This window comes from Telopea speciosissima, chromosome 9 (assembly GCF_018873765.1).
Source record: "Telopea speciosissima isolate NSW1024214 ecotype Mountain lineage chromosome 9, Tspe_v1, whole genome shotgun sequence".
NCBI classification, from domain to species: domain Eukaryota; kingdom Viridiplantae; phylum Streptophyta; class Magnoliopsida; order Proteales; family Proteaceae; genus Telopea; species Telopea speciosissima.
In genome coordinates, this window is record NC_057924.1 from 15,628,788 (window position 1) to 15,654,222 (window position 25,435).

The 25,435-nt window shown below is 39.7% G+C and overlaps 1 protein-coding gene across 2 annotated transcripts; it reads right to left on the minus strand.

Moving 5' to 3' along the window:
- Positions 1-371: 371 nt before the first annotated feature.
- LOC122639984 (mitochondrial arginine transporter BAC1) lies at positions 372-24,834 on the minus strand. Of its 2 annotated transcripts, none has more exons than XM_043833052.1 (8): positions 24,635-24,834; positions 22,272-22,361; positions 1,662-1,763; positions 1,357-1,461; positions 1,189-1,287; positions 916-1,116; positions 742-834; positions 372-617 (listed from the first exon to the last, which is right to left on the minus strand). In XM_043833052.1, the coding sequence occupies exons 1-8, from the start codon at positions 24,725-24,727 to the stop codon at positions 483-485; spliced, it is 918 nt and encodes a 305-aa protein (XP_043688987.1). In that variant the 5' UTR covers positions 24,728-24,834; the 3' UTR covers positions 372-482. The 2 variants fall into 2 exon arrangements, with proteins under 2 accessions (XP_043688987.1, XP_043688988.1); XM_043833053.1 differs by lacking the exon at positions 24,635-24,834 and adding an exon at positions 22,724-22,816 and having other exon boundaries at positions 22,272-22,365.
- Between the last annotated feature and the right edge of the window lie 601 nt (positions 24,835-25,435).

Sequence of the window (25,435 nt, forward strand, 5' to 3'; positions counted from 1 at the left end):
CATATTTTCTATTACTTTATATCAGTAAATGGATTGAATTCTTTAATTTCCACTGTTTGATTTTTTCTTTTTTTGGGTTGAAATGTGGTTCGGTAATGAAATACCATTCACTGTTTTATATTGTCATCCTCATAATCTTGAATAAGGTAGCAAACAGTCTTGACCATGGGCTGCAGGTTTATCTTTTTTTGGGTACTCTTTATGCAGTAGTAAAGCTTTGTGTTCAAATATGGGAGTAAAACTAAAAAAAAACCTCTAATCAATTCTACCAGCCAAAAACTAGCCTCAACTGATACTGAAAATTCCCGTGGGTACACCGAACAGTAATTAGAGTGGAATCAAACAAGATCCCAAATCTTCTTTTGATTTTCAAAAGAATATTGTAAGGCTAGGAAGGACTCACAAACAGCCATCTGAAAATGCTGAAATAGGAGAGCTAGAGTAATGAAAATTAGTCATTCATATTAATTCAAGACCCGTTTTCAGTCCCGCTTAATCCCTAACATCTTTGCAGAAAACTCCCATGCAACAATTGCAGCAGCATTTGCAGGAAATGCTCTTGCTAACGTGGGATTCAGACCAGCATAGCATCCTCTAAATCCTGCAATCCGGTATATCTACAAAAAGAGACATGTAAGCTTGTACAGATGAAAAATGGAACCCAATTGATGAAAAACTGAAACCAATATTATACTCTACGGTATGGTGAGTCAGAAAGCTACAGATGGCCAGAGGATGTACCGAGCTCAGTATCTGAAATGGGTTTCTACTAGCATCTGAAGAAGTCTGAATAACAGTTTTTGCCACATCTAATGGCAGAACAGTCGACCAGAACTGCCAAAAAAAAAAAAAAAAGAACTTTTGAGATGCAGTTCTGTTTCTTTGATACATATGTTATGGTTGCCAAATACTTACAGCCACACCACCAAGCCCACCACTGATTATGCCAATCCCTATATCACTAAATGCATTTGGCAGGTCACTATGTCCAGATGAGATGGAATTTAATTGTGACCGCAAGTAGTAACGACTATACTCATAGGTGCAGAAGAAGGCCGAGTTCCCAATAGACTCTCGCAAGAAAGTTGCAAAACCTCCACGGAATAGACTCTTAATCTGAGATGGAATTGTATCAGTACAAAATAATTTCATTTACCATGTTCCCAGAGTAATGAGAGTTTATCTCACCCCTTCAGTCTTTACGGTTTTAACAGCACAATCAAGAGGACTACTGTATCTATCATATTTGGAAACTAAAGAGTCAGTCCCTTGAACTTGCATCCTACACTGAAACAGTTAAATGTTAAATGAGAAGTAAATGGAAATTAAAATACATGATCTTTTGAATTCACCTACTTTCACCAGCTCTGATGGACATAACACGAAACTGATTATAGCTCCAGCATAAGCTGCTGCAGGAATGATAACCTGGATCTGGGGCCTACTATTCCGCACTTCTCCCTTTGTAAGCAGCATAGAAAAAATGTATTATTAGTTAATAAGCTTTCGGTAGATGAAAGAAACCTCTGGAAGAAACATATCTGCCGAAGACAGTAAAATATACCAGCCAACAGTGCCAAACAAACCAGAAAATAGCATGTTTAATTCATTACAAAACCAGAAAATAGCAGGCTTAATTCATTTTCTGAATGCATAAAAACCTGAAGTGATTGTTTTGTTTGAGAATAAATGCCAAAATAAAGTGTGCCTTCAACTGCCATCCCAACAAATGAAGATGTTGCACCCCGGTAAAGACCTTTCACCTGTAAAGATGACTATCAATTCAGCTCTCCAGAATAAAAAGAACTACAATAATTTTAAAAATAAAATAAAGGGGTCAAATCCCTAACTGCAATGCAAATTCGAAGCATTTTGTCAGGCTAAACATAAAATGCCACCTGAGTAATCGAGATCCACATTAGTTAAAGCATGAGAATGCAGTTCTAGAGAGATGAAAAAGTGGCTGGATTCTCTTATTTAATTACTACAATTATAATCACAAGGTGAGTAAACAGAAGCAAATAATTCAAAGCAATATGAGCAAATAGCTCCACTCTCAATCAAGACACTGGCCCACTTCTTTCAAATTGGTGTACTGGCTTTAATACAGCATACATGTATTGAATTGAAAATCCTAAACCCATCTCTCAGAACCAATAGAATATGTGCTCTACTCGAGACCTCAGCCATAAATTAGTGATTTGTCATCTTGAAACACTGGCATAGAGGAGATATGTGTTGGTTTTTCTTCTTTCTTTTTGTTTTTTTTTTTTTTTTTTTTGTAGAAAAGCAAACATGAATTCATATTACTGCATGGAATCAGCAGTGCAATCCACATAGGAGATATGTAAGGTTAATTACCACCAGAAGTCGGATGTCACATAATTACAATTTTTTGTCAGTAAATAGTTGGATTTCAATTCATAAGCATAATAATCAAACAACCAAGGAAGGACAAGAAACTAATTCCTTCACAATTCTCAAAGCATAAGCAACAAATGAAAGCTTTTCAGCTAGGTTAATCTTTCATATATAGGAGTCATTACAAGTAGAATATCCACAAAACAGAGAATGCCCAATAAACATTTGAATCAGCCAAAACAGTTTTTAAAATGTGTGAGGCTCAAGCTTCAGGGTTAACCAGGTTCATGTCTTGGAAGCACGGGGAAGAATGACACACACGTCTCACATCATGAATCCTAGGGTGCATCTGCTTAACCAAGATAATGTTTCATCACCATATTAAAACTTAAAACATATCTTTAAGGTAAAATAATGTACACTCTCTCCTTGACAGCCTCTGACACACACTCTCCTCCCTGACCATGTGGCCTCCCCTGTATACGAATCATGAGACACTCCTTCCCATGCGCCCATTGGCTCGGTGTGGGAGATTCCAATACATGAGGCGTGTAGATCCCTCCCTCTTCTTGATTTTAGACTTGTTAAAGTAATATTATATACTGTGTATTTCCATCTCCTAGTTTTTCTTATGGAGATGAGTATTCCATAAATTTTACCTATTGTTTTATATGTTAGAAAAACCGTGCTAATGAAGCTTATGCCTGCATTTCAGGCAACTCAAAGGTCTCATAACATGCCCTAGTTTTTGAAAACAATGGATGAGATTTTATACGTCCATCAGAGCAACCACCCTCATGCTTCGAGGATAGAGTTGCTGTAAAGTTACATAACTTGGACTTACAAGGTGTCAGACAAATTGAACTTACAAGTACAAAAACACACCTCTTTACAGCATATTTCACATATTATTGAACATTGTTACAAAATAATATAGTCATGTTCGGTATCCAGCAAATAAAAGGCACACTTTAATATGAATCCCTGTGATGTACCTGAAAAGTAGATAAATGGAATATAATTAATAGTTGCACATAAAAATAGGTAGACAAATTAAGATTTGTCTGACTTCTAAAAAAATTATGATTTGTCAAAACAGAAGGGTCAGAAGACTCAGAACATGTATGACACATGAGTACGTCTAGGTGCCTGTCAGTCATATTTCACACAATACCATGTCTCTGTCAGATATGTACATACAACCTCATCAATCAAGTAGGACATAACACCACAGACTTTTCTGGTGCAGAATCATTGCTTAGCTAGGACCATTATAATCATGTCTGCCAATGTTAAAACCAAATCCACTCCATACTGAAAGAATGCCATGCCCAGTTCATATAAGGCAACACTTATCACGAAAGGATAGGCTTGATGGAGAGGGGGAAGGTAGAAAAAAATAAATGTTTTCTGAGATCAAGATTGGATTGTTTTTTATGGAAGTGGAGAAGTCTAATGATGGCCTACAATGTGCGTTATCTGCAGATAATACTCTCTCTGTGATACAGATCAGCAAGATAGGTACTTTAAAAAGTACCAAAGAAGAAGAAACATGAAGGAAAAATATCTTCCCAACATTTACAGAACTTGCCTACATGATAAGATGAATACACTCCGTCAAGGTAGCTTATCTGTTGAGGCAAGTATTGAGCAGTTTGACACCCTGATTTCACGGACAGGAATCAACGAGGATGATACACAGCTCGTCTACCAATTCAAATCATGGTTTAATCCTGACATAGAAGGAGATCAATGTTCATAATATTTTTTTGCTGTGCAAGACTGTTACCAGATAGCATTAGGAGCTGAAAAGAATTTGCAGACTCCTGCTAGGAGATTTAACTCTCAAGCCATGAAGACCTGAACAGATCGTCCACAGAGTAACTATGCAGATAAAGGTAAGGCACCGATGAGAAGCAACAGCAACATAAAGTATTACAACTGTAATAAATTTGGGCACTTTGCTAAGTTTTGTCCCATGAAACAGAAGAGTACCAATGCTATAGTTTCCGCAGTTGAGGCAAATGACAACACCACTAACTATGATCCGTATCCACCTAAGGAAGATGATGAAGAGCTACACGATGATAATGAGGAGCCATATGATGATGATATGGGTGAAGATACGGGTTGAAATCCACATGGTCAGTCGCATCCTAGTAGCACAGATAAAAGGTGAAGAATAGCAAGCAGGTGGAGAGAAAGAGGATAGCAAAAAACTACTAACTATCCCACAGAAAGAGTTCTTAGAGTCCAGCAAGGATATGGGACTCATATTGGCTCTTGTCACATGGGGAAGTGACCCCTTAGACTGAGGTTAAACTTTCCAAGCCAATACGAGATTTACTATCGGACTTTTCGGACTTGGTACCAGACAAGCTGCTACCTATGTGTGGTATCCAACACGCAATTGATTTAGTGCCTGGATCTGTGTTGACGAATCTGCCCATTTACAGATTGAGTCCTATAGAGCACGTGGAGTTGAAATAGCAAGTTGATGACTTACTAAAGAAAGGGTTTATCCATGAAAGCATGAACCCTTATACAGTACCATCCTTATACCAAAGAAAGATCATACGTGGCGTATGTAATGAGATGATGGTTAAGTATAGGTTTCCCATTCCATGTCTTGATAATATGTTAGATATGTTATCCAGTGCTAAAGTCTTCACCAAAATTGACTTTAAGAGCGGATGACATAAATCGGTATCTGTCCAGGAGATGAGTGGAAGGATGCATTCAAGACCAAGGAAAGACTGTATGAGTGGAAGGTCATGCCCTTCGATATCACTAACGCGCCGAGAAATTTCATGCACATTATGATTCAGGTATTGCGTCCCTTCATTGGTGAATTTCTTGTTGTTTACTTTGATGATATACTAATATACAGCAAGAGGAAGAACATCTTGAGCCTTTGAGGAGTGTAATGAGAGTACTTAAGAGTGGAGAAGTTATATTCAAATTTAAAGAAGTGCTCCTTCATGCTACCCAAGGTCATATTCCTCGGATTTATTGTATCTTTGAGATGAGTCGAAGATGATCCGGAAAAGATTACTATTGACGAGGATGAGTTTCTACACCATATTACTGAGGTCCATCCCGATGTTCATCGCCATATTGCTCTTAGCAATGATTCTTATAAAGCTTCAGCTGATTGTCATTTATGTTTTGTGGAGTTTCAATCTGGAGACATGGTGATGGCTCTCATTGCTCTTGAGAGATTTTCTCCTGGCATTAACAAGAAGCTTCACCCATGGAAAATGGGACCTTATGGGTCATTAAAAAGGTAGGAACAAATGTGTATGTGCTTGACTTGCCTGCTGACATAGCCATAAGCAACATCTTCAACGTGGTCAATCTTACGATTTATTTGGTTCACCACTCTGACAAGGGAGATACCGAGCATACTTTACAGATGCCCTAGTTTACTCCACCAGTTGAGGATGAGATAGGGAACATTGTGGACGACAGGTATACTGCCACTCAGAGAGGAGGTGGTTATTATTCCTTCCTTATCAAGTGGAAAGGACGTCCGACAAGTGACTGCACTTGGACACACGTCAACGACCTCAAGCGTCTCTGATGTTGGATCCAGGCATCCTTAAAGAAGGTTTCAGATTCCAACCCAACGTGCAGAATCGTAGGGCAAGAATAAAGACCAGAATAGGATAAACCAAATAGCAGCCAATCAGCAGATCAGATTAACCTTAAAGTTAAATTAAGTATAGGGATGTTATAGAGGAACAACTTCCCAAAAATCTCATAGCAATGTAATAGTTGGATTCAAAGATATGAACATAAGAATAAATATAGCAACTAATTTCAGATTTAGAAACTAGGTTTAACCTTCACAACCACACAGCAGAACATCATCATATTTGCATCGATGTATCATCCTTCAGGTAGAACATAAAATATGAAAAACAACTAAATCCAATGGCCAAATCGGTCAGTTTCAGCAACAACCTAGAATTAGTAACTAGGCAGCAGAAATAGTAACCACCAGCAGCTCTCTAATCATAGGTCAGATCAGGCTACAGTTAAGATCGATGGCAGCATGTTACCTATTGGAAACTCCAAAACTTCACAGAAATCTCATGGCCAGATGTTGAAATATCATCAACTCAAAGAAGCAGTCAAATAACAACAGAAACAGAGAACAGCATGTTTTTGATTAATAAAAACTTCAGATGTAATAAAAATAGGTAGCACAGCAGTAACACCTCTTCAACAGTCTTCTAACAGTATTAAATCAAAGAGAACAATCACACCACTTACTTGTATGTGCAGGAACAGATTTGAGAGTTACAAAGAAGTTGATAAGGGGAAGGGAATATGACTTGAACCTCTCATTCAAGTGTAGATCAGCATCTCACCGACCATGCAAAGCCTCTCACCTTGCAAACTGCATTTCACAGTGTAACTTGTATCTCACTAGGGAAACAGCACATGAGCCATTGTCTTTTCTTTCGTTTAACATCGTTGGGGTAGTATGATCCCCTACTCCTTTATTTATATCTTTGCAATATTACAAGAAAATAGTAACTCTTCTCTAGACTAGTACAAATTATAAAATTAGCCCATTACAATAAAGAACTCGAAAACACTAAGCCCATGGTCTATATAACCATAGCACTAAATCTCATCTTGGAAGACCATTTCGGCCAGACCAAAATTTCGCCGGAACATTGTATTTTTTCTATGAGTTTTGCTTGGCCAATTTTGGGTGCAAAATGCCAAAATGAGCGAAATACCGAATCTAAATGACCTAAATTTCGCGATGCATTTTTTAGACCAAAATTTCTGAAATATTGCATTTTTTTCATTTCGACCTACCATCTCGTCTTAGACCCACCAAAATATCCGAAATTTTCAAAATTTTGGCGAGATTTTGAACAATGTATATAACCTATTGGGTATTTAAAATTAAGCCTAACTTAACCCAAGAAACTGAACCAAACCCAAAACAACAGGCTCATCTTCTATTCTTGTTGAAATTCTGCATCAGTCTCAACCCGGAACTGTATGACAGCTAAATGACTTTTCTCCATTCATCAAAGACGAAGCTTTCAAGCCGGGGAGAGTTGATGCAGATCAGCAGGATAGGTACACCAAAAAGTACCAATTACCAAAGAAGAAGAAAAAAGGAACAAGCTGACTCAGCTCAACTCAGCCTTGTGATTCTGAGTTGACTCAGTTTGGGCCATTTTTGGTTCACCCAAACAGCCACAAACACGGGACACCTTTTAGTTTTTTTTTTTTTTTTTTTTTTTTTGAAACTTTTATTTAGTTACTTGTATTAATTGTTTTAGATTTCCATTTGGATAGAACTCTACTTTTAACTTTTCTTTAAGTTTTTATATAATAAGAACTTTTTATCTCTCCCACGGTTTGGAGAGTTTTATTTTTCTTTCTTGCTGTTTCCTACTTAGGACATGTTTTAGATGGAGTGAACTTCTAAACCTCATCTCTATTTATATGGTTGTAAGGATACTGCTACCCAATGCTCTTATTTTTACTAAAGATGGCTTTTTGCTGTTGGTTTGTATGATTCAAACAAGCTACTGTGAGATTCAGCAGCAACCCTTAATGGGATTCTAAGGATCAGTTGGTGGGATTCCAGCAAGTTCTCAGAGGGGAATCTGAGTTCATATCTTCTTCTTCATTCTTTATGCTCCATTATTCTTCAAGTACAGTTTTCTGTTCTGTTTTACAGAATCCCAAAATATTGAAACTCGTCAGTTTTTTACTTTACGCAACTGGGAATACATCTAGGAATACATTTAAGCAAACAAAATAAATCTTCCAATCTTGGCCCATTGGGATAACAACCTTCAGGTTTTCCCTAGTCATTATAAAAAGAAATCTGGCTGTGCCTAGGAAAGCCCTAGTGACAACAGAAAGGATGTAGCCACTGCATCCACCCACTGAGCATCAGGTCCAGCATATAATACAAAAGAGAGAATCCACCGCAAAAACCAAGCTTCTAGTCAGGACACGTTCCTTCTCAAGTGTTCTATATACATTTGCTTCATCCTAGGGGTTGGACAGTTGAAGATCCATATAATGATCATACTCCTCCCAAAGGCCAATAGTAGTGTTATAGTACTCAGAAATGGTCCTATCTCCCTGTTTTTTTTTTTTTTTTTGGATGAATAAGTATATTACCGAGCCCCAGGAGGGAGCCAGAAAGGAAAGAGAGGGGGGGGATATACAAAGAGAGGGGGGGGAGGAGGGGGGGGGAAGAGAATCAGGCCATCCTAGAAGGGGGCGGCCTCAAAAGAGAGAGGTCTAAACCCCAGGTAACAACAATGTGCCTGTTCCTTGGGGTATCTATTAAAGAACGCTGGGGTAAAGTGCCGAGCTTAGAGGAGACATCAAAAGAGATGTCCTTCCAAATCAAGTCAATAGATCTAGATTTGGAAGTCCATCTCCTAAGATTCCGCTCCATCCAAATGTGATGGATAGCCGAGCCAAAAACCAACTTGCCCACAATATCACAAAGGGTGCTGCCTTTGAAGGCCGAGCTCAACCAAAGGCACTCTCTATCAAAACAAAGATGTCTTCTGCTGCGATGCCAAATGGATGAGAGGGCTTTTTTCCAGATGGTAGAGGAAAAGGTGCAAGCAAAGAAAAGGTGGGCAGTGTCCTCAAAACCATTCCACCAGAAAATGCAGGGGGGGGGGGGGGGGGACAGGGATGTTTCGGTGGTGGAAAGCTTGGGTTGGGAGGCAAAGGGTAAGTGATCTCCAGGTCGTAAGGCTATGGCGAAGGATGAGGCTTTTGAACCAGACTAGGTTGTGCCAGGGGACGGGTGGGCTAGGGTTGCGAACAAAGTTCCAAGCCAAACTATAGGTAAAGAGACTTGTGGGGGAAGGAAGCCAGACAACCTTATCCTCGAGAGCAGGGGGGGGAGAGGGCTAGGGGCGGGAGAAAGGGCCAGATCTGAGAGAGGATAGGGGAGGGAGGGGAGGGGGGCAGCCAAGAACCAAGAGAGATGATGGAGGATAAGGGGGCAGATTTGGGGATGCCCGAGGAGTATATCTCTCTAGGACCGAAAACATTGTAGAGAATACCAAGGGGGTGCCAGGGGTCAAGCTAAAGAGAGGTCCTAGATCCATCAACAATGACCGAGGAGGTAGCTCTAAGAGCGAGAGGGCGGAGGAGAAGAATCTTACGCCAAACCTAGGAGGAGTCCGAGTGGATGGGGACAGTCCAGATGGAGTCCTCTTTAAGGAGATGGGAATAGACCCAGTTGACCCAGATGGAGTCATGCCTGGAAGAGATTTTCCAGATAAGCTTTAAGATACCCGCAGTATTGGAGTCCCTGATGCGGCGAATGCCTAAGCCTCCTTCAGCCTTAGGAAGGCAGATGGATTTCCAACTGAGAGGATGCAGGAATTTAGAGGCTTCTTTCCCTTTCCAGAGGAATGCACAGAAAAGATTCTCCATAGATCTGATAGTGGCTTTGGGAATGCCGAAAATTCCACACCAGTATGTGTAGGAAGATTGGAGAACCGATCTGATACATTCAAGTCGTCCCGCATAGGAGAGGAGTTTGCCTTTCCAAAGCTGGAGGCGCTTGCGGATATTGTCAAGCATAGGGGTGCAGTAGTGGCTAGAAAGCCAGGCAGGAATGAGGGGAAGGCCCAAGTATTTAACAGGGAGGGTACCAAGAGAGAATCCAGTAAGACGCAGGAGAGCATCTTTGTTAGAGTCCGGAATGCCGGCCAGGAAGAGTTTGGATTTGAGCAGGTTGATTCGAAGGCCAGAGAGGACCTCAAAGAGGTGGAGGGAAGACATGATGGCGGAGATGGAAGAGGATGACTTTCTGAAGGAGTTGGTAGACCTGCCGAGTCACCCACTTGGTCAAAAGTCTTAGAGACACTGCCTCAAATATCCTTGGCAGTCTCTTTTCTCATAAGTCTTCCTCCAAATCTCAGGTTTCATAGAGAAAATCAATCATGTCATAACAGTAGAGTTTCAGTCTCCCATTCCTGATATTTTGGATCACTTGAATTAGGAGCTCGAATGGTATCAATTATGTACTGTATCTTCCCTCGACTCCGCAAGGAGAGCTTCACAGAATGGGCCCAATCCAAATAATTGGTATTGTCCAAGTTGACAATGGAGATCTGAGTACGATGGGGACTACCCGATCCACTAGCCGAAGCTTCCATAGTTCACTGACCTCAGACATAATGTAGTAACACACTGAGAGATGTGGGGATGATATCCAAACCAAATGGGGAGTCCATACTCAACCCAAATACTAAATACACCTTCCCACTACTCAGAAACAAATCCAGCAAGAAGAGAACAAACACAAACTTGAGGAAAATCTACCAAATATCCTCTTCAAAGGTTATTAGCAACTCTTGACAACTCAAAACATCCATACAAAGTAGTTCACCAACGCTACACAACTACAAACATCACATAAAGCATTTAGAATGCAAGGGGAAGAACAAAAAATACAAGTGTTGGCGGTATTGGCAGTCCATATAGAGATGAGTTGTGCAGTTGTGCTCCAACAACTCACATCTTCAATGACCACGACCATGGGGGGACTAAAAGGGACCCTTGGGCGATCCAAATGGGCCCTACCCCAACACCAATAGACCTCAGTTGAGAGAGAGAGTGAGAGAGAAACCAGGCAATAACCCTTACTTCACTGCCCTTGTCTATTGAAGCTCCAATCTCATGATTTCTTAAAACTTTTCATATGGTAGCCTCTTCCTTGGAACCCCTTTGTATCCTAGGGTTCCAAAGAGAGGAAATAGGAAGAAGGAGCTTATAATACGACTCTCGAATCAAAACTATAGGCTCTGATACCAAGTCGGAAACTAAGATTGCAAGATAACAAGAGAAGTGAGAAGAAGAGAGTTGGCGGTAGCAAGATGTGGGAGAGTAATTGTCTACTCTCCCCGATATTGATTCACTTAGTCAATAATAAAAGGAAAATTACATATCTACCCCTCAAGCCAATGTAAGATAGCTAAGAGAAGTAGAAGGGTAAAAGAGGAAAAGAACAACACAACATAATATATTCCAATACTCAAATTATTCATATTACATGAACTCTAACAGTGGGGAGGATATGACCAAGGCCTCTCACCTATGGCCTTGGTCAGTCTCTTACCAACCGATAGGCATCTCATCCATACCACTGTCTCTCACATCAAACAAATGGCTCAAGCCAATTTTCGAACTTAAAAAAATCATGGGGTGTAGTATGGCAGCCTCCTTTTTTATTAAAGCTTGCAATACAATACAGCAGTCAAGAATCAACTTCCTTGCATGGATGGCAGGATCCTTACAAAAATAGTAACCAAATAAAATGGAAACTAATCCTAGAATGAGATCTAACTTCTAGAGACATTACAAAATAGAAACAACTACTAAAATAGCAACTACTACTAACATCAAGGAAATCAAAACAAATAAAAACTAGTAAAGAGTCCCCACACATGGACTAATTAATAGTGTTGGGCCTAAGTCTGGCTAATGAAGACCATTTAGACTTGGGCCTATGCTAGCTGGCCAGAATGGGCTATTTGATTCGATGGGCTGATTGTATGTTGATTGGTCCATCTTTTCTTCTTCCTTATTCAATTTTCATCATGATATTTTCCGGGTATTCCAGTAAGAAAGGTGTTAGTCTGTCTTAAAGGAAATATGTTCTTTACCTACTTTCTAAAACTTGCATGTAGGTTCTAAACCTGTCGACACTCCATGGATACTCATCAGAAACTTGATGTTTGTGAAGACAAGGAGTTTGCGAATAAACATCAATACAGGGGATTGGTTGGTAAGCTCATCTACCTTAATGTAACTAGGCCCGATATCGTTTATGATTGGTGTTATTTTCCAATTCATGGAGAAGCCATGCTCACTGGGAGGTGGCATGTCTTATTTTAAGGTATCTTAAGGGTGCTCCAAGGAAAGGACTTGTTAATAAACCTCATAATCATATTGATCTTGTTGGTTACTCTGATGCTGATTGGGCTGGTGCTAAAGGTGATAGACGATCGACCATTGTTACTGTATGTTTGTTAGTTATAATATTACTACTTGGAGGAGTAAAAAATAAAATATTGTGGCTAGGTCGAGTATTGAGACTGAGTATAGAGCTATGGCTCATACTACAGGTGAATTAATGTGGCTCAAGTCACTTCTTCAGGAGCTTGGTTTTCCAGTTAACAAGCCTATTGATAAGTATTATAATAATCAGGCTGCTATTTACATAGCTAGTAATCCTCTTTTTCATGAACAAACTAAGCATACTGATGTAGATCCCACGGCTGACAAAAAGAAGAAGAAGAACCAAGGCCCATCGAACCAACTCCAGATAGACCAGAACTGGACCAGGTCAAGCCAGCCCAGCAGGTCTTCTAGAAGGGCCAAGGAAAAGAGGCCAAAACACTGTTCACGTGAACAGTGTCACAGCCCATATTTTCCTTGTGTGGAGATATTTCTTTGAAGATTTTGTGGACCCATCAAGTGGAGAAAGATTCTATCCTAAAGCTGCCATAATTTAGTTTCTATTTTCAGTTTTAGAAAGTATATTAGGTAGTTTCTAATTTCAGTTTGTTTCTATTTATGTTTCCTTGCTTGTTTAGAAGGCTGAACTATAAAGCCTAGTAGTTTCTATTTTAGTTACCTTCTCTTTTAGTTAGGATTTAGTAGTTTCTATTTTCCTAAGTTTCTATTTTAGATTAGTTTCTATTTTGAAAAGTTTTTATTTTATTGTAAACTTGCCTAAGCTATTATAGGCATCACAGTATAATGAAAAAACCAGACTTGGAGAAAAGAATTTGCAGGCCTTGTTGCCATCGGTTATGGGAGAAATCCTATGCTGCAACAGCTGAGATAGCCGTGGGTGAGAGACCCAAGGTGAGAAGCCCATTCTCCTATCCCCCTTCTCTTTGTCTATCCTCTCTTTCCCTTTTCTCCCTACCCTGATCAATCCCTGGTTGCTGATGTGTTATTGTGACTGTTCCAACCATTGAGAAGACCATCCTAGTGCTACTATTGTTCTCCAGATCTGCTGCTGCTGCTGTTCTTCATTTGAGGGAGGTTACTGTGCTCCTGCAACCCAGTTCTGCTGCTACAATTCCAAGTGAACATATCTCTGCAACAAAGGCTCATCTTCAATTGAGTTTTGTAGGACAAGATTATACCACCTAAGGCTTGACTCGAATCCAACCCCAGTCCCTGCTGTTGGCTGGACTGCTCTGCAGGCTGTTACCTTCTAAATCTGAACCAAGCCTTCTAATTTTGGAACCCCTCTGCAACTCACAATTCTGCCATTAAAATTGCTTGGAATTTTCAGCAAAGGTTCATCCCTATTGGACCCCTACTTGATCCAAGTTCTGGTCCAAGCCATTGGCTGGTTTGACTTCTACAGCTAAGCTTCCCTAAACCTTCTAATTTCTGGCCTAGTTCTATTCTGAATTTTGTAGGTTTTGGGACTGGTTTCAGTCTTACATTATTTGGTATCAGAGCCTACCGTGGCCAGGACAATAAATTCAATCATTGCAGATATGGAAGCTAACCCCAATGTACAGATTTGCGAGCCTCAGCTCGATGGTTTTTGGGCCGTCAATACAACCCTTGATGATGACCCCTTGGATTATGATACTGAAGAGACAGCCGAGGTGATTATGGTTCCCCAACAAGAAGAACTCATCGAGATCACTAGTGCACAGGAGTCTGAAAAGGAGGAGTTCAAGCCCACAATGGCATACAATTCTGCTGATATGATAATCACGGATATCACTGGTTATAAATCAGATCATGTAGAGTTCATTCTTCCCCCAGAATTCTTCGAAGAACGAGAGCCACGATTACAAGACTTCATTCCAGACATCAAGGAGCTGCCTCAGAACTATTATGGTTTGAAGACAGACGTGCACAATACAAAGATCAGTCCTACCCTCTTCAAAATTCGAGGTCGATTTTTTTCTAAAGAGGGGGAGAGCTGATGTAGATCCCACGGCTGACCAGAAGAAGGAGAAGAACCAAGGCCCATCAAACCAACTCCAGATGGACCAGAACTGGACCAGTTCAAGCCAGCCCAGCAGGTCTTCTAGAAGGGTCAAGGAAAAGAGGCCAAAACAATGTTCACGCACTGTTCACATGAACAGTGTCACAGCCCATATTTTCCTTGTGTGGAGATATTTCTTTGAAGATTTTGTGGACCCATCAAGTGGAGAAAGATTCTATCCTAAAGCTGCCATAATTTAGTTTCTATTTTCAGTTTTAGAACGTATATTAGGTAGTTTCTAATTTCAGTTTGTTTCTATTTATATTTCCTGGCTTGTTTAGAAGGCTGAACTATAAAGCCCAGTAGTTTCTAATTTTAGTTACCTTCTATTTTAGTTAGGATTTAGTAGTTTCTATATTCCTAAGTTTTTATTTTAGATTAGTTTCTATTTTGAAAAGTTTTTATTTTATTGTAAGCTTGCCTAAGCTATTAATAGGCATCACATTATAATGAAAAAACAGACTTCTTGAATAGATTTGCAGGCCTTGTTGCCATCGGTTATGGGAGAAATCCTATGCTGCAACAGCTGAGATACCTGTGGGTGAGAGACCCAGGGTGAGAAGCCCATTCCCCTATCCCCCTTCTCTTCTTCTATTCTCTTTCCCTTTTCTCCCTGCCATGATCAATCCCTGGTTGCTGCTGTGTTATTGTGACTGTTCCAACCATTGAGAAGACCATCCTAGTGCTACTATTGTTCTCCAGATCTGCTGCTGCTGCTGCTGCTCTTCATTTGAGGGAGGTTACTGTGCTCCTGCAACCCAGTTCTGCTGCTGCAATTCCAAGTGAACATATCTCTGCAACAAAGGCTCATCTTCAATTGAGTTTTGTAAGACAAGATTATACCACCTAAGGCTTGACTCGAATCCAACCCCAGTCCCTGCTGTTGGCTGGATTGCTCTGCAGGCTGTTACCTTCTAAATCTGAACCAAGCCTTCTAATTTTGGAACCCCTCTGCAACTCACAATTCTGCCATTAGAATTGCTTGGAATTTTCAGCAAAGGTTCATCCCTATTGGACCCCTACTTGATCCAAGTTCTGGTCCAAGCCATTGGCTGGTTTGACTTCTACAGCTAAGCTTCCCTAAACCTTCTAATTTCTGGCCTAGTTCTATTCTGAATTTTGTGGATTTTGGGACTGGTTTCAGTCTTACATTACATACTGAATTGATTGTCATTTTGTGAGAGATGTTGGGGTGTGGAAGTTGATCTCCACTCCATTTGTTAGGTCTGCTAATTAACTTGGTGATTTGCTTATAAAAGCTTTGTCTATAAATGTGTTTCTTAAAGGATGTTCCCAACTGGCATGGAAGATATGTATGCTCCATCTTGAGGGGGAGTATTAAAATTTAGTGGTACCGTAGTGGTACTTATGGTATTTTCTATGTATCTTTTCTTAGTTTTAAGGGTATATGTGTATATGAGTAGTTAACTCCGCCAGCATTTGCTATTGGCCCCAAGCTCGGATAAAAGAGGAGGGTTGGTGCATCGGGCTGGCAGCCGACACCAGAAAAACCCTAGCCATGGTACGTCAGGTTGGTAGCCAACACCGGGGAAAAAAAAAAACCTTTTTATATTGATTCTAGAATTGACAAAATAAGCGACACGCTACACTATGACCCAGGTGTAGTAAAAAGTGAGCGAGGGTTAGCTAAGGCATCCCTGTAAGCGATGCGCCGCATCGGCACCCAGATGCAGTGACAAGTAGGCAAGGATTCTCGCACCATGGACGAGTGTGGGTAAAAAAGGTAGTCCAAAAGCGTAGGATTAGATTAGCATCTTGGAACATTGGATCTTTAACGAGTAAGAGTCTAGAATTGATAGATCTTATGAGGAAAAGAAGGATTAACATAGCCTGTATTCAAGAGACTAGATGGAAAGGTAAAAAACCTAAAGAGTTGGACGAATTTAAACTTTGGTGTACGAGGGATAAAAGAAATAGAAGTGGAGTGGGCATAGCAGTGTTGAACTTCGGCTGTCACTGAGAGGGGGTGAATCAGTGACCTTTAAAAACTCAAACCCAACTCGTTTGTTTCCTCAACTCACTCGTTGGCATCACTAGCATACAACCACACCGCTACAAATACACATTTACATACACACACTACCCTGCAGCAAACACATACGGCTATCACCAGCCACTCATCACGAATCCCATCCTCCACAAACCATCATGCATAGCTCACATGCACAATATCCACAAAGCAATGCAAACCACAACAAAGAAGGATATGTGGTTTGGCGGTGTGCCTACATCCAGGGTGCAAATGACCTCCTAAGCTACAATCCAGATCAGGCCTTTTTATAATGCACAATACAACGCTTCGACTGCACCCACGGTCGAGAGCACCAACCCCCAATTTATGTGGCATCCACTACAAGGAGCTACAACTTCAAGGGGGAACCCACCCCCACTATCGAGCACCTACTCGATAGCCTCTGACTACAAATAAATGGGCTTATATGATTTGCCCCAGTTACAAGCTCATACATGTACATATCCCACCCAATACATCACAAGTATTGACTCAAGAAATTTCCAAAACATCTAGCCTAGAGTTAAATACGATACATAGGGATTTGTCAAACGGGTTACATATGTTGTTGTCTAACCTCCAGAGATGATGTGGCTTGGACGTCTCAATCACTGATGCACTCCTCTTCCTTCCTTTTCCTTTCTTCCTCTTCTTTCTTACTCTTCCTTTCTATAGGATCATATAGGCAACCCAAGAGGGGGGTGAATACGGTAATGCAGAATCATAGCCCAATTTCGGTTTCTTATCGTGCATTCTCAAAACTCCAACGATTTTTTAGTTAAACAAATACACAATAAAATAAATGGAGGAGATAGAGAAAGAAGAGAGAGTGTACACACCAATTTTATAGTGGTTTGGCACGGTCTCAATACTCACCTACCTCCACTCCCAAGGCCATCGCCGGGTTGGAATTTCACTAACACAATCTTCTTACAAGGTAGGAGAAACACCCTCACACAATGATCTCTCTGAGATCAACAACACTCTCCTCGCAATATAGCAGAAACAACTCACACTGATCAACAAAGTGATCAATCACACAAGGATCAAGGCCTCAATACCCTTCACCGCACAATCACTATAAAGTGATAAACAATGGCTCACAAGCCAAAATACAAGTTACCTCTTTTACTGGCAGATAAGTAGGTTGAAGCTCAATCAATCTGATCCCTTTACTCAGATGCTCATACTCAAAATGTTCATATGAATCTCCATTTGAAGCTCAATAGCTCTTGATCAATAGTGCATATGATTCACAAGTTTAAGCTCACTTGAACTGTGGATTTTCCCGTTTTATTCCTGCAAGGTTTCTCCACAATTTGTCCAATTCTCTCTTTTGAAATCTCAATATTCTTCTATTTATAGAAAAAGTTCCAACAGTAAAAAAAACTAGCCGTTATGCATTCTAGCAGACTAATTTTTGAAACACCGGTCAGCTACTATCATATAAACTGAAAATGAACCTCTTGGACGTCCACCAGTCAATGGTTCGGTCGACCGCCATATCGACTGTCTGCGATAAGGTGTTCTCGGTAACGAGCGGTCTCAGTACCGATCAACCGCTCATCCTAGCATCCGGTCGGCCACTCAATCGACCGCCCAAGCCAATTTGGGCCTTACACCAATTTTAGCTCAAATCACTTGGACATATCTTCCAATTTAAGGTCATATAATGCCAAGTGAACCAAAATAAGGTCCAACAGAGGTTACCAGAGGGCTAAGTCAATATCAATATCACCCATTAGGTCCATTTTGACTTGGTCAATCTACACTATGAACCATCTATCTTAAGTATTTCAGTTTAAGTCCTTTAGTTGATTAGCTGAACTTGAGCACACGAGATCATTACATCCTAGGATCATCAAGATACATACAAGATGAAAACCAAAACCTAGGAATACATTTAAGCAAACAAAATAAATATTCCAATCTTGGCTCAAGTTGTTTGAATCCTCATGGATGGCTAGAGTTGAACTTCAAGTTTGTGCTCCACCACTCCATGACAAAGTCTCTTGAGCAGCTTAATATATTTCTGTTTGATGCTTGGGCTCAAGGACGCACTTCACAATGCTTGGAACCTGTATACTCATTAAAGCATTCAATTTGTGATACGATTGGGAAGCTTGCCTTTAGAGCAGCCGTCTCATGGGGCCTCCTCTCTTCCTTAATCCTCCCCATCCCATGAGGGGTGTGCTTCCCCCTTTGTATTGTTTCATTGTTTTTCCTCCTTGCCCCTTAGAGGGTTCTCCTTGTCTTTCTCTCTTGGAAATAAATATTATTCACACAAAAAAGAATGTAATCAACAAAACATAAAAACCATTAAAAATCACAAATTGTATTCATGGCAACCTTTGCTCAACAATCTCCCCCTTTTTGGTGATGACAAGCTATTATTGAAAAAGCATCACAATATGTATCATTCAACCATATAGCTCCCCCTCAATCAATGCAATATCCAAGCATGGAAGAAAACAGTGTATGCAAGCAGATAAATACTTCAATCAAACTTTTTGCACATAGTATACACACATAAGACATATTCAAAATAAACACTCCCCCTGAGAATATGCACAAATGATTTGGCATCACATTATTACACAAACTTGACTCTTTCAATAGCCACAAATATATGCCAAATATATCCTCTTTATCCACACGTATTGTATCACAAACGTAGCTTTCAGCTCACATATTTCTCCCCCTTTGTAATCGACAAAAAGAAGGGAACAAGAGAGGATATACCAAGAAAACAAAATATGTTCATACATGATGAGGGTGGACCTTGGTGCAACGGTAAAGTTGCTCCATTATGACCAAATGGTCACGGGTTCGAGTCTCTGGAAACAGCCTCTCCACGAAGTGGGGGTAAGGCTGCGTACATTATGACCCTCCCCAAACCCCGCAATGGCGGGAACCTCGTGCACTGGGTACACTCCTTTTATGATGATGGTCTTATAATGAGTGCAACAAATAAACCAATTACATTATAAGCAACTCAAAGGCCACACAAATGGTCTTACATAACAAGTCAACAAAATAATTTCCATATTAAGATCATGACTTCTATGGCCAAAACTGGGCTTACGTAGGAATACCATATTTACCACATGATATCTCTTGTAAATATATTCCTACTGCTGAACACGGACTTATATAGAGATCATATTAAAACCAATCCAAATAAGAGGTATAAGTCCACAAGCAAGAACTCAACATAAGAGAGTTCAAATCAAGGATGGACTTACATAGTAATCAAATATTTAACCACTTAAGCATAGGATTACTAAGGCCGATAGTAGACTTATATAGAGAGGGAATATTCCACTCTAATGCCAAAACTACACTTCCATAGACATCCAAATCTATCATTCAAGTTCAATGATACCTATTGCCGAAACAATGGACTTATATAATAGCAAAAGATATTAATCCAATCATGTATTGAGTTACTAAGGCCAATGGTGCCAAACATCATATATTGATACAACAATATTTTAATCATTTTCAAAATGATTCTCATTCAAGCTCATCATAGGCACCAAAAATCATATGTGAATACCATAAAGATGAGGTTCCTTGGTGTTTTATGTTGATGATATTGTTTTGGTGGATGAGACAAAAGCAGGGATTAACACCAAGTTGGAGTTATGGAGATCAACCTTGGAATCAAAAGGTTTTAAGATAGGTAGAACGAAGATGGAGTATATGATGTGTAACTTTAGTTAGACTTGGACGGATAATGAGGTGAAAATGATGAGTGGGAGATTTTGCAAAGTGATTATTTTAGGTATCTAGGCTCAATCATAAATAAAGGTGATATATAGGATGATGTTTCACAAAGAAAAAATATGATGGATGAAGTTAAGAGGTGTGTCTAGAGTGTTGTGTGATTGATGTATTCCTTTAAAAACTGAAACGAAAATTTATTGGACAGTCATACGACTGGCTATGATAGAGATAAACTCGGTGTAACGGAGATGAGAATGATGAGATGGATGAGTGGCAAAACTAGGAAGGATAAAGTAAGAAATGACCATATTAGAGCTGATTTGGGAGTAGCTCTAATACATGATAAGCTAAGAGAAATTCGTTTGAGGTGGCATGGCCATGTTCAATAGAGGCCTTTGGATGCTCCAGTACGGAGGAGTGATTTGATTCAGATTTAAGGAACTAAAAGAACCAGAGGCAGACCTAAAATAGAAGTGATGAGGAAAGACATGCATAGCTTAGGCCTTGTATCAAGTATGACCTCAAATAGGGCTAATTGGAGGGCAAGGATCCATGTAGCCTACCACATTTAGTTGGGATAAAGCTGAGTTGCTGTTGTTGTTGTTGTTGTTGTTGTTGTTGTTTGTGTATATGAGTAGTTACTCATATAATAAGGGGCAGTATTGTAATTGACCTTATTTTAATGTTATAAGTATACCTTGCTAACGATTAGTGTACTATACATCCTAATTGTATAGCTCTTCTTTTCTCATCTTCCTTGCTGATTTTTTTTATTTTACTTTGTTACAATGCGTACTTGGTGAATATGGTAAGCAAGTAGCAATTATCAGTAATCAACAGAATAAAACAACCAGCATAAGACCAGAAATGAATAAACAGCTTCTCCTTTTTATAAGAGCGAGTTTAGAAAGAACAAGGAAAAATTGGTTCAGAAAAGGAACTACCTATCAATATACACCACATTCTACAGCCAAATAGTAAGCAAATTGGTCTGGATTACCAAAAGTCCAACCATAATCCAACATCAATGTCTAGGCTTAAACAAAGGTTATAGAGAAGTGATTATGACCCCTCAAGGACCAACATTTGCTCAAAGTCCAATGGCTATTATAGAATACTCAACTACCAATCATATGGAACTGTAAAAGTTTGGAAACTCCCCAAGCATTCCAACAGCAATGAAAATTTCACTAGAACAATTCTTCTAATCAACGCTACTTAGAACATAAGATTCATAATTGTTTTAAGGGAGAATGTTTGCTGTGCCGCAGCGCAGGCTGCGCCCAGGCACATGGGCCTGCCACTCAGGGGGGCAGGGTGGTCATTGTGCCCACCCCCATGTGCCTGGGCGCAGCCTGCGCTGCGGCATAGAGAACAACGCCCCTTGTTTTAATTTCTTATTCATGAAAGATGTCTTTGTTAGGTAGTGGATTTATGATTTCTATTAATACCCATTAAAACTGGAGTTACTACAATGAGGCCCTTTCTGGTTTACACTTCCAATAAGAAAGTCTATTGAGATGAGAGATCTCACATCCGTAAACAGCTCAACTTAGAACAAAATAAGTTTACGTCATCCATAATTTACATTTTGTTTTCTTATTTGTTACAACCGCTTATCCCAAAAGCTCGAGCTGTTAAGGGCCACAACAATGTACATCAACACAAAACAACACCCCCCCCCCCCACACACACACACAACGGCTCTGCCGGTGACACCATTACGTGGCACCAAGGGGGGCACAATGCATAGGGGCACAGCAACACATAACATAAACCTCTTGCACTTACCAGGGATCGAACACCCGACCTCCTGGCTCTGATACCATGTTGCAATTACTTACCCCAAAAGCTCGAGCTGTTAAGTAAGGGGCCACAACAATGTATATCAACAGACAACAAATTTTTTTGTTTATTAATTTCAGAATGTAGTTGCAACACAATTCTCAAATGTTTGTATGGGTAAACCATCAAGGTCCAACAAAACAATTAGGTTGGTTCCCATATTGCAGGATATTCAACCCATTATGATTATATACTCAATGAAAGAAATACCAAGTAGATTTTGCATCTCGCGAGAGAAAGGATCAAGAAACATACTCCTTCATTCTTCAGAATCCTACTGGTACAATGCAATGCATTCTTATACTTAATTCCATGTGCTTCAGTATTGTGCTTTTGTAGCTTCACCTGTTACATGTAGAACAATGTGATTTAGGTACTTATAAGGTAGAGAATATGTATAATGCACATCTGAGGGGAAAAAATGGTGACTAATACACATGAAAGAACATTAGTGACTTAGTGACACACCATAAACAGATCAACAATGTATTCAATAATGAAAAAATTAGATAGCATTAAAGATTACTTTGCAATAAATGCGTAAAAGATATATTCTCGGATTTTATAGTTCTGTAGTGTCATCATTCCTTTCAATAATTGTATGCAGTTAAAATCACATTGAAGAAATAGATAAAAGGGTTGAAACCCAGTGTATTCCAGCTTTTGCAGGGTTCCAGGAGGGTGGATTAGAGATGGTCCAAACTATGGGCATTTTTGCACAAAGTGGCCGGTCTTAGACCCAAACCCGCATCTTCACGCTGACAACCCAAGCTTTTATACCATCACACCAAGTGACGGCCCATGTATTGAAGAAATACATAACAAGGATAAAAAGATATGATTGGCTTTACAAAGGTGGAAGACTGATATCCATATGAAACATTTCAATAACAAAGAGGAAACCAAACTAGCAAATATTGATCATATTCATAATTTATGGGCAAAACCAAAAGTAATAAGTGGTGGAACACACCCTCCCCCGCCCTTGCCTTTACTTGCTGTTTTCTCATTGTTCATCTTTTTGCATGCCTAAACCTTGTACAACTAGTTTCAGACTTGAGAAATGCAATATAACCTACTCATAACATTTCACTTGCCCATTCCATTAACTCCTAGAAACTTCCTTTCAATCTGAACCTTATATTACTAGGGCTTCTAGAAAACCTGAACAGGTCGAGTTTCAGATCCATATATATATTTTTTATTTTTTTTTTTGGTTGAAATTCAGATCCATATATACCTTAACTAACGGCTGTGCCAGTGTTTTTGCATTGTTTCACTGGATGAATAATCTTCTGGAACCATTTTCCACATCCATTTGGTATCAATTTTTTGGGATGACTCCCTGGTTGTTCAGCATCATGATAGTTGAGAGAATATGCAGGTGCATTATATCTAATGAGTTCAGATTCCCTTTATATTTTATAAGTCTTCTACTGTAGCTCCATTACAAGTGATGGATGAAGCTGAAAACTTTACTGGATTGTCATGAGACAAACCACTACCAAAGTGTAATGATCCAAGAGCTTGGTAGCAACCTAAGCATTCCTACATTTGTATCCAATCATCCTGACAAAAAGAAAGTAGTACAGATTTAGATCAAAGATTAAGTACATTGAGCTCGATGTTCACTTTTTCTACAAAACTATTTTTCTTTGTTCTTCACCTGCAATTCTTCAAACTAATGACTTCATTACCATGTCAAATAGAATAGTTATGTTTTAGTATTTTGTAAATTCTAAATGTTAACCATTTACCCAATCATGAATGGGTGGGGGGAAGCAGTGGAGTTTGAGGAAGTTTCTATCAATTCTAATGCCCTTATTCATGTGTGTCTAGGACTCTAGGTTTTACAGCTCAAGTCTTCTGTCTTGTATTCTCAATGTTTGCAGTTGTTAGAACCATGGAAGAAAAACTCGACCGAAACCTGTCGAAACCACCGAGTTAACTCGGTTTCTCAGGTTTCCGAGACGAGTTGAAGGGGGATTTTATAAAATCCCTGGATTCAACCAGGTTTCGATGGTTTCGACACATATGCCCATCGAAACTAGGGGAAACTTGGCTCGAAACTAGGCCAGACAGGTAGTTATGCCAGAAACCAGGATAGACACTTAGTTATGTCTAATATCATTTAAGTAAATGTCAAAAATAGGCAGCACAACAAGAATCAGGGCAAAAAAAAAACAACTTCTGGGCCTCGAAACCAAGATTCGAGTTAGCCTGAAGAATGTCCCAGGTTTCGACCGAGATATGGTAGAAACCGAGTTCGACTCGGTTTTTGGCTGGTCGAAACATAGTCGAAACTCGAGTTTTAGAACCTTGGTTAGAACAAAGGGTAATTTCAACACAGGTATAATCATTCTATAATTTTCCAACATATTCAAGTTCTTCAAGCTCTTAAGAGTGTTCTATTGGATAAAAAGAGTAAAAGTAAGAGACTAAGTGTTCAAACGGAAACTAAAGAGTAAAAGCCAGACTACAAATTAAGCCCTGAAAGTTGAAGCAAAATTAGGCAATTTCTCACTCAATTCTACCTGATAAAGATGTTGAATTTGCAATAAAAAAACGTGGCATGATAACAGACGAAAGAAATAAAGGGTAAACAAGAGAAGGCAGACCTTAACAGTGTCAAAGGGATGACCGACGACAACTGTAGCAATTCCGGCGGCTAACCCTGCTAAATAATCCTTGTAAGCGGAAGCCTCAGCCATCCCTTTTCGTCTTTTCCCACTCTTTTTAAATCTTAATTGGTTTTCATCTTATTCTTCGCAAAGCATCGTCGAAGGATAGAAACAAATACTGCCACCACCGTTAGCTCCATCAGATACAGTCGGAACCTTTCCAATAATGGAATTCAGAAGCCGCATTCGAGCGGGGAATTGACAGCTCCTTCAGCCCTTAACCACACTTTCAGGTCTCTCTTCTCAAGTTCCACTTGAAAATCTTCAATTCTTCGAACTTCGAAGTGTCTTCGTTATAAGGGTCTGCTGGTGCCTGGGCCTGGCGAAGCTTCTTCAGCAGGCAGCGACCCTCTTGAAGTTCCTACGGTGGTTGACTACATATAATATATATACGTCACCATGCCGCATTTGCAGTCCAAATGATGTCTCATATATGGGCTCAAGTCCATTTATACTTAACGATTGCAATCTTTTGTGGAATCATTAATGGAATATTCCGATCTGACGTTCAAAAGATCAAACACTTTCGACCAGTCAAAATCAGTTTCTAAAAACCCATTACAAGCAATTTATTGCTCACAAAAACATTTTAAGCAATACTCAAAGATTAAAATACTCTCCAATTCCTTGATCGCCGAATGCGGTGTAGTTTGGGATTGAAAGATCGACACTTGGTAGATGCGACATTCAACAATTTGAGATCAATTGAGTCAATGTTTTCATGTCGTACCTATCAAG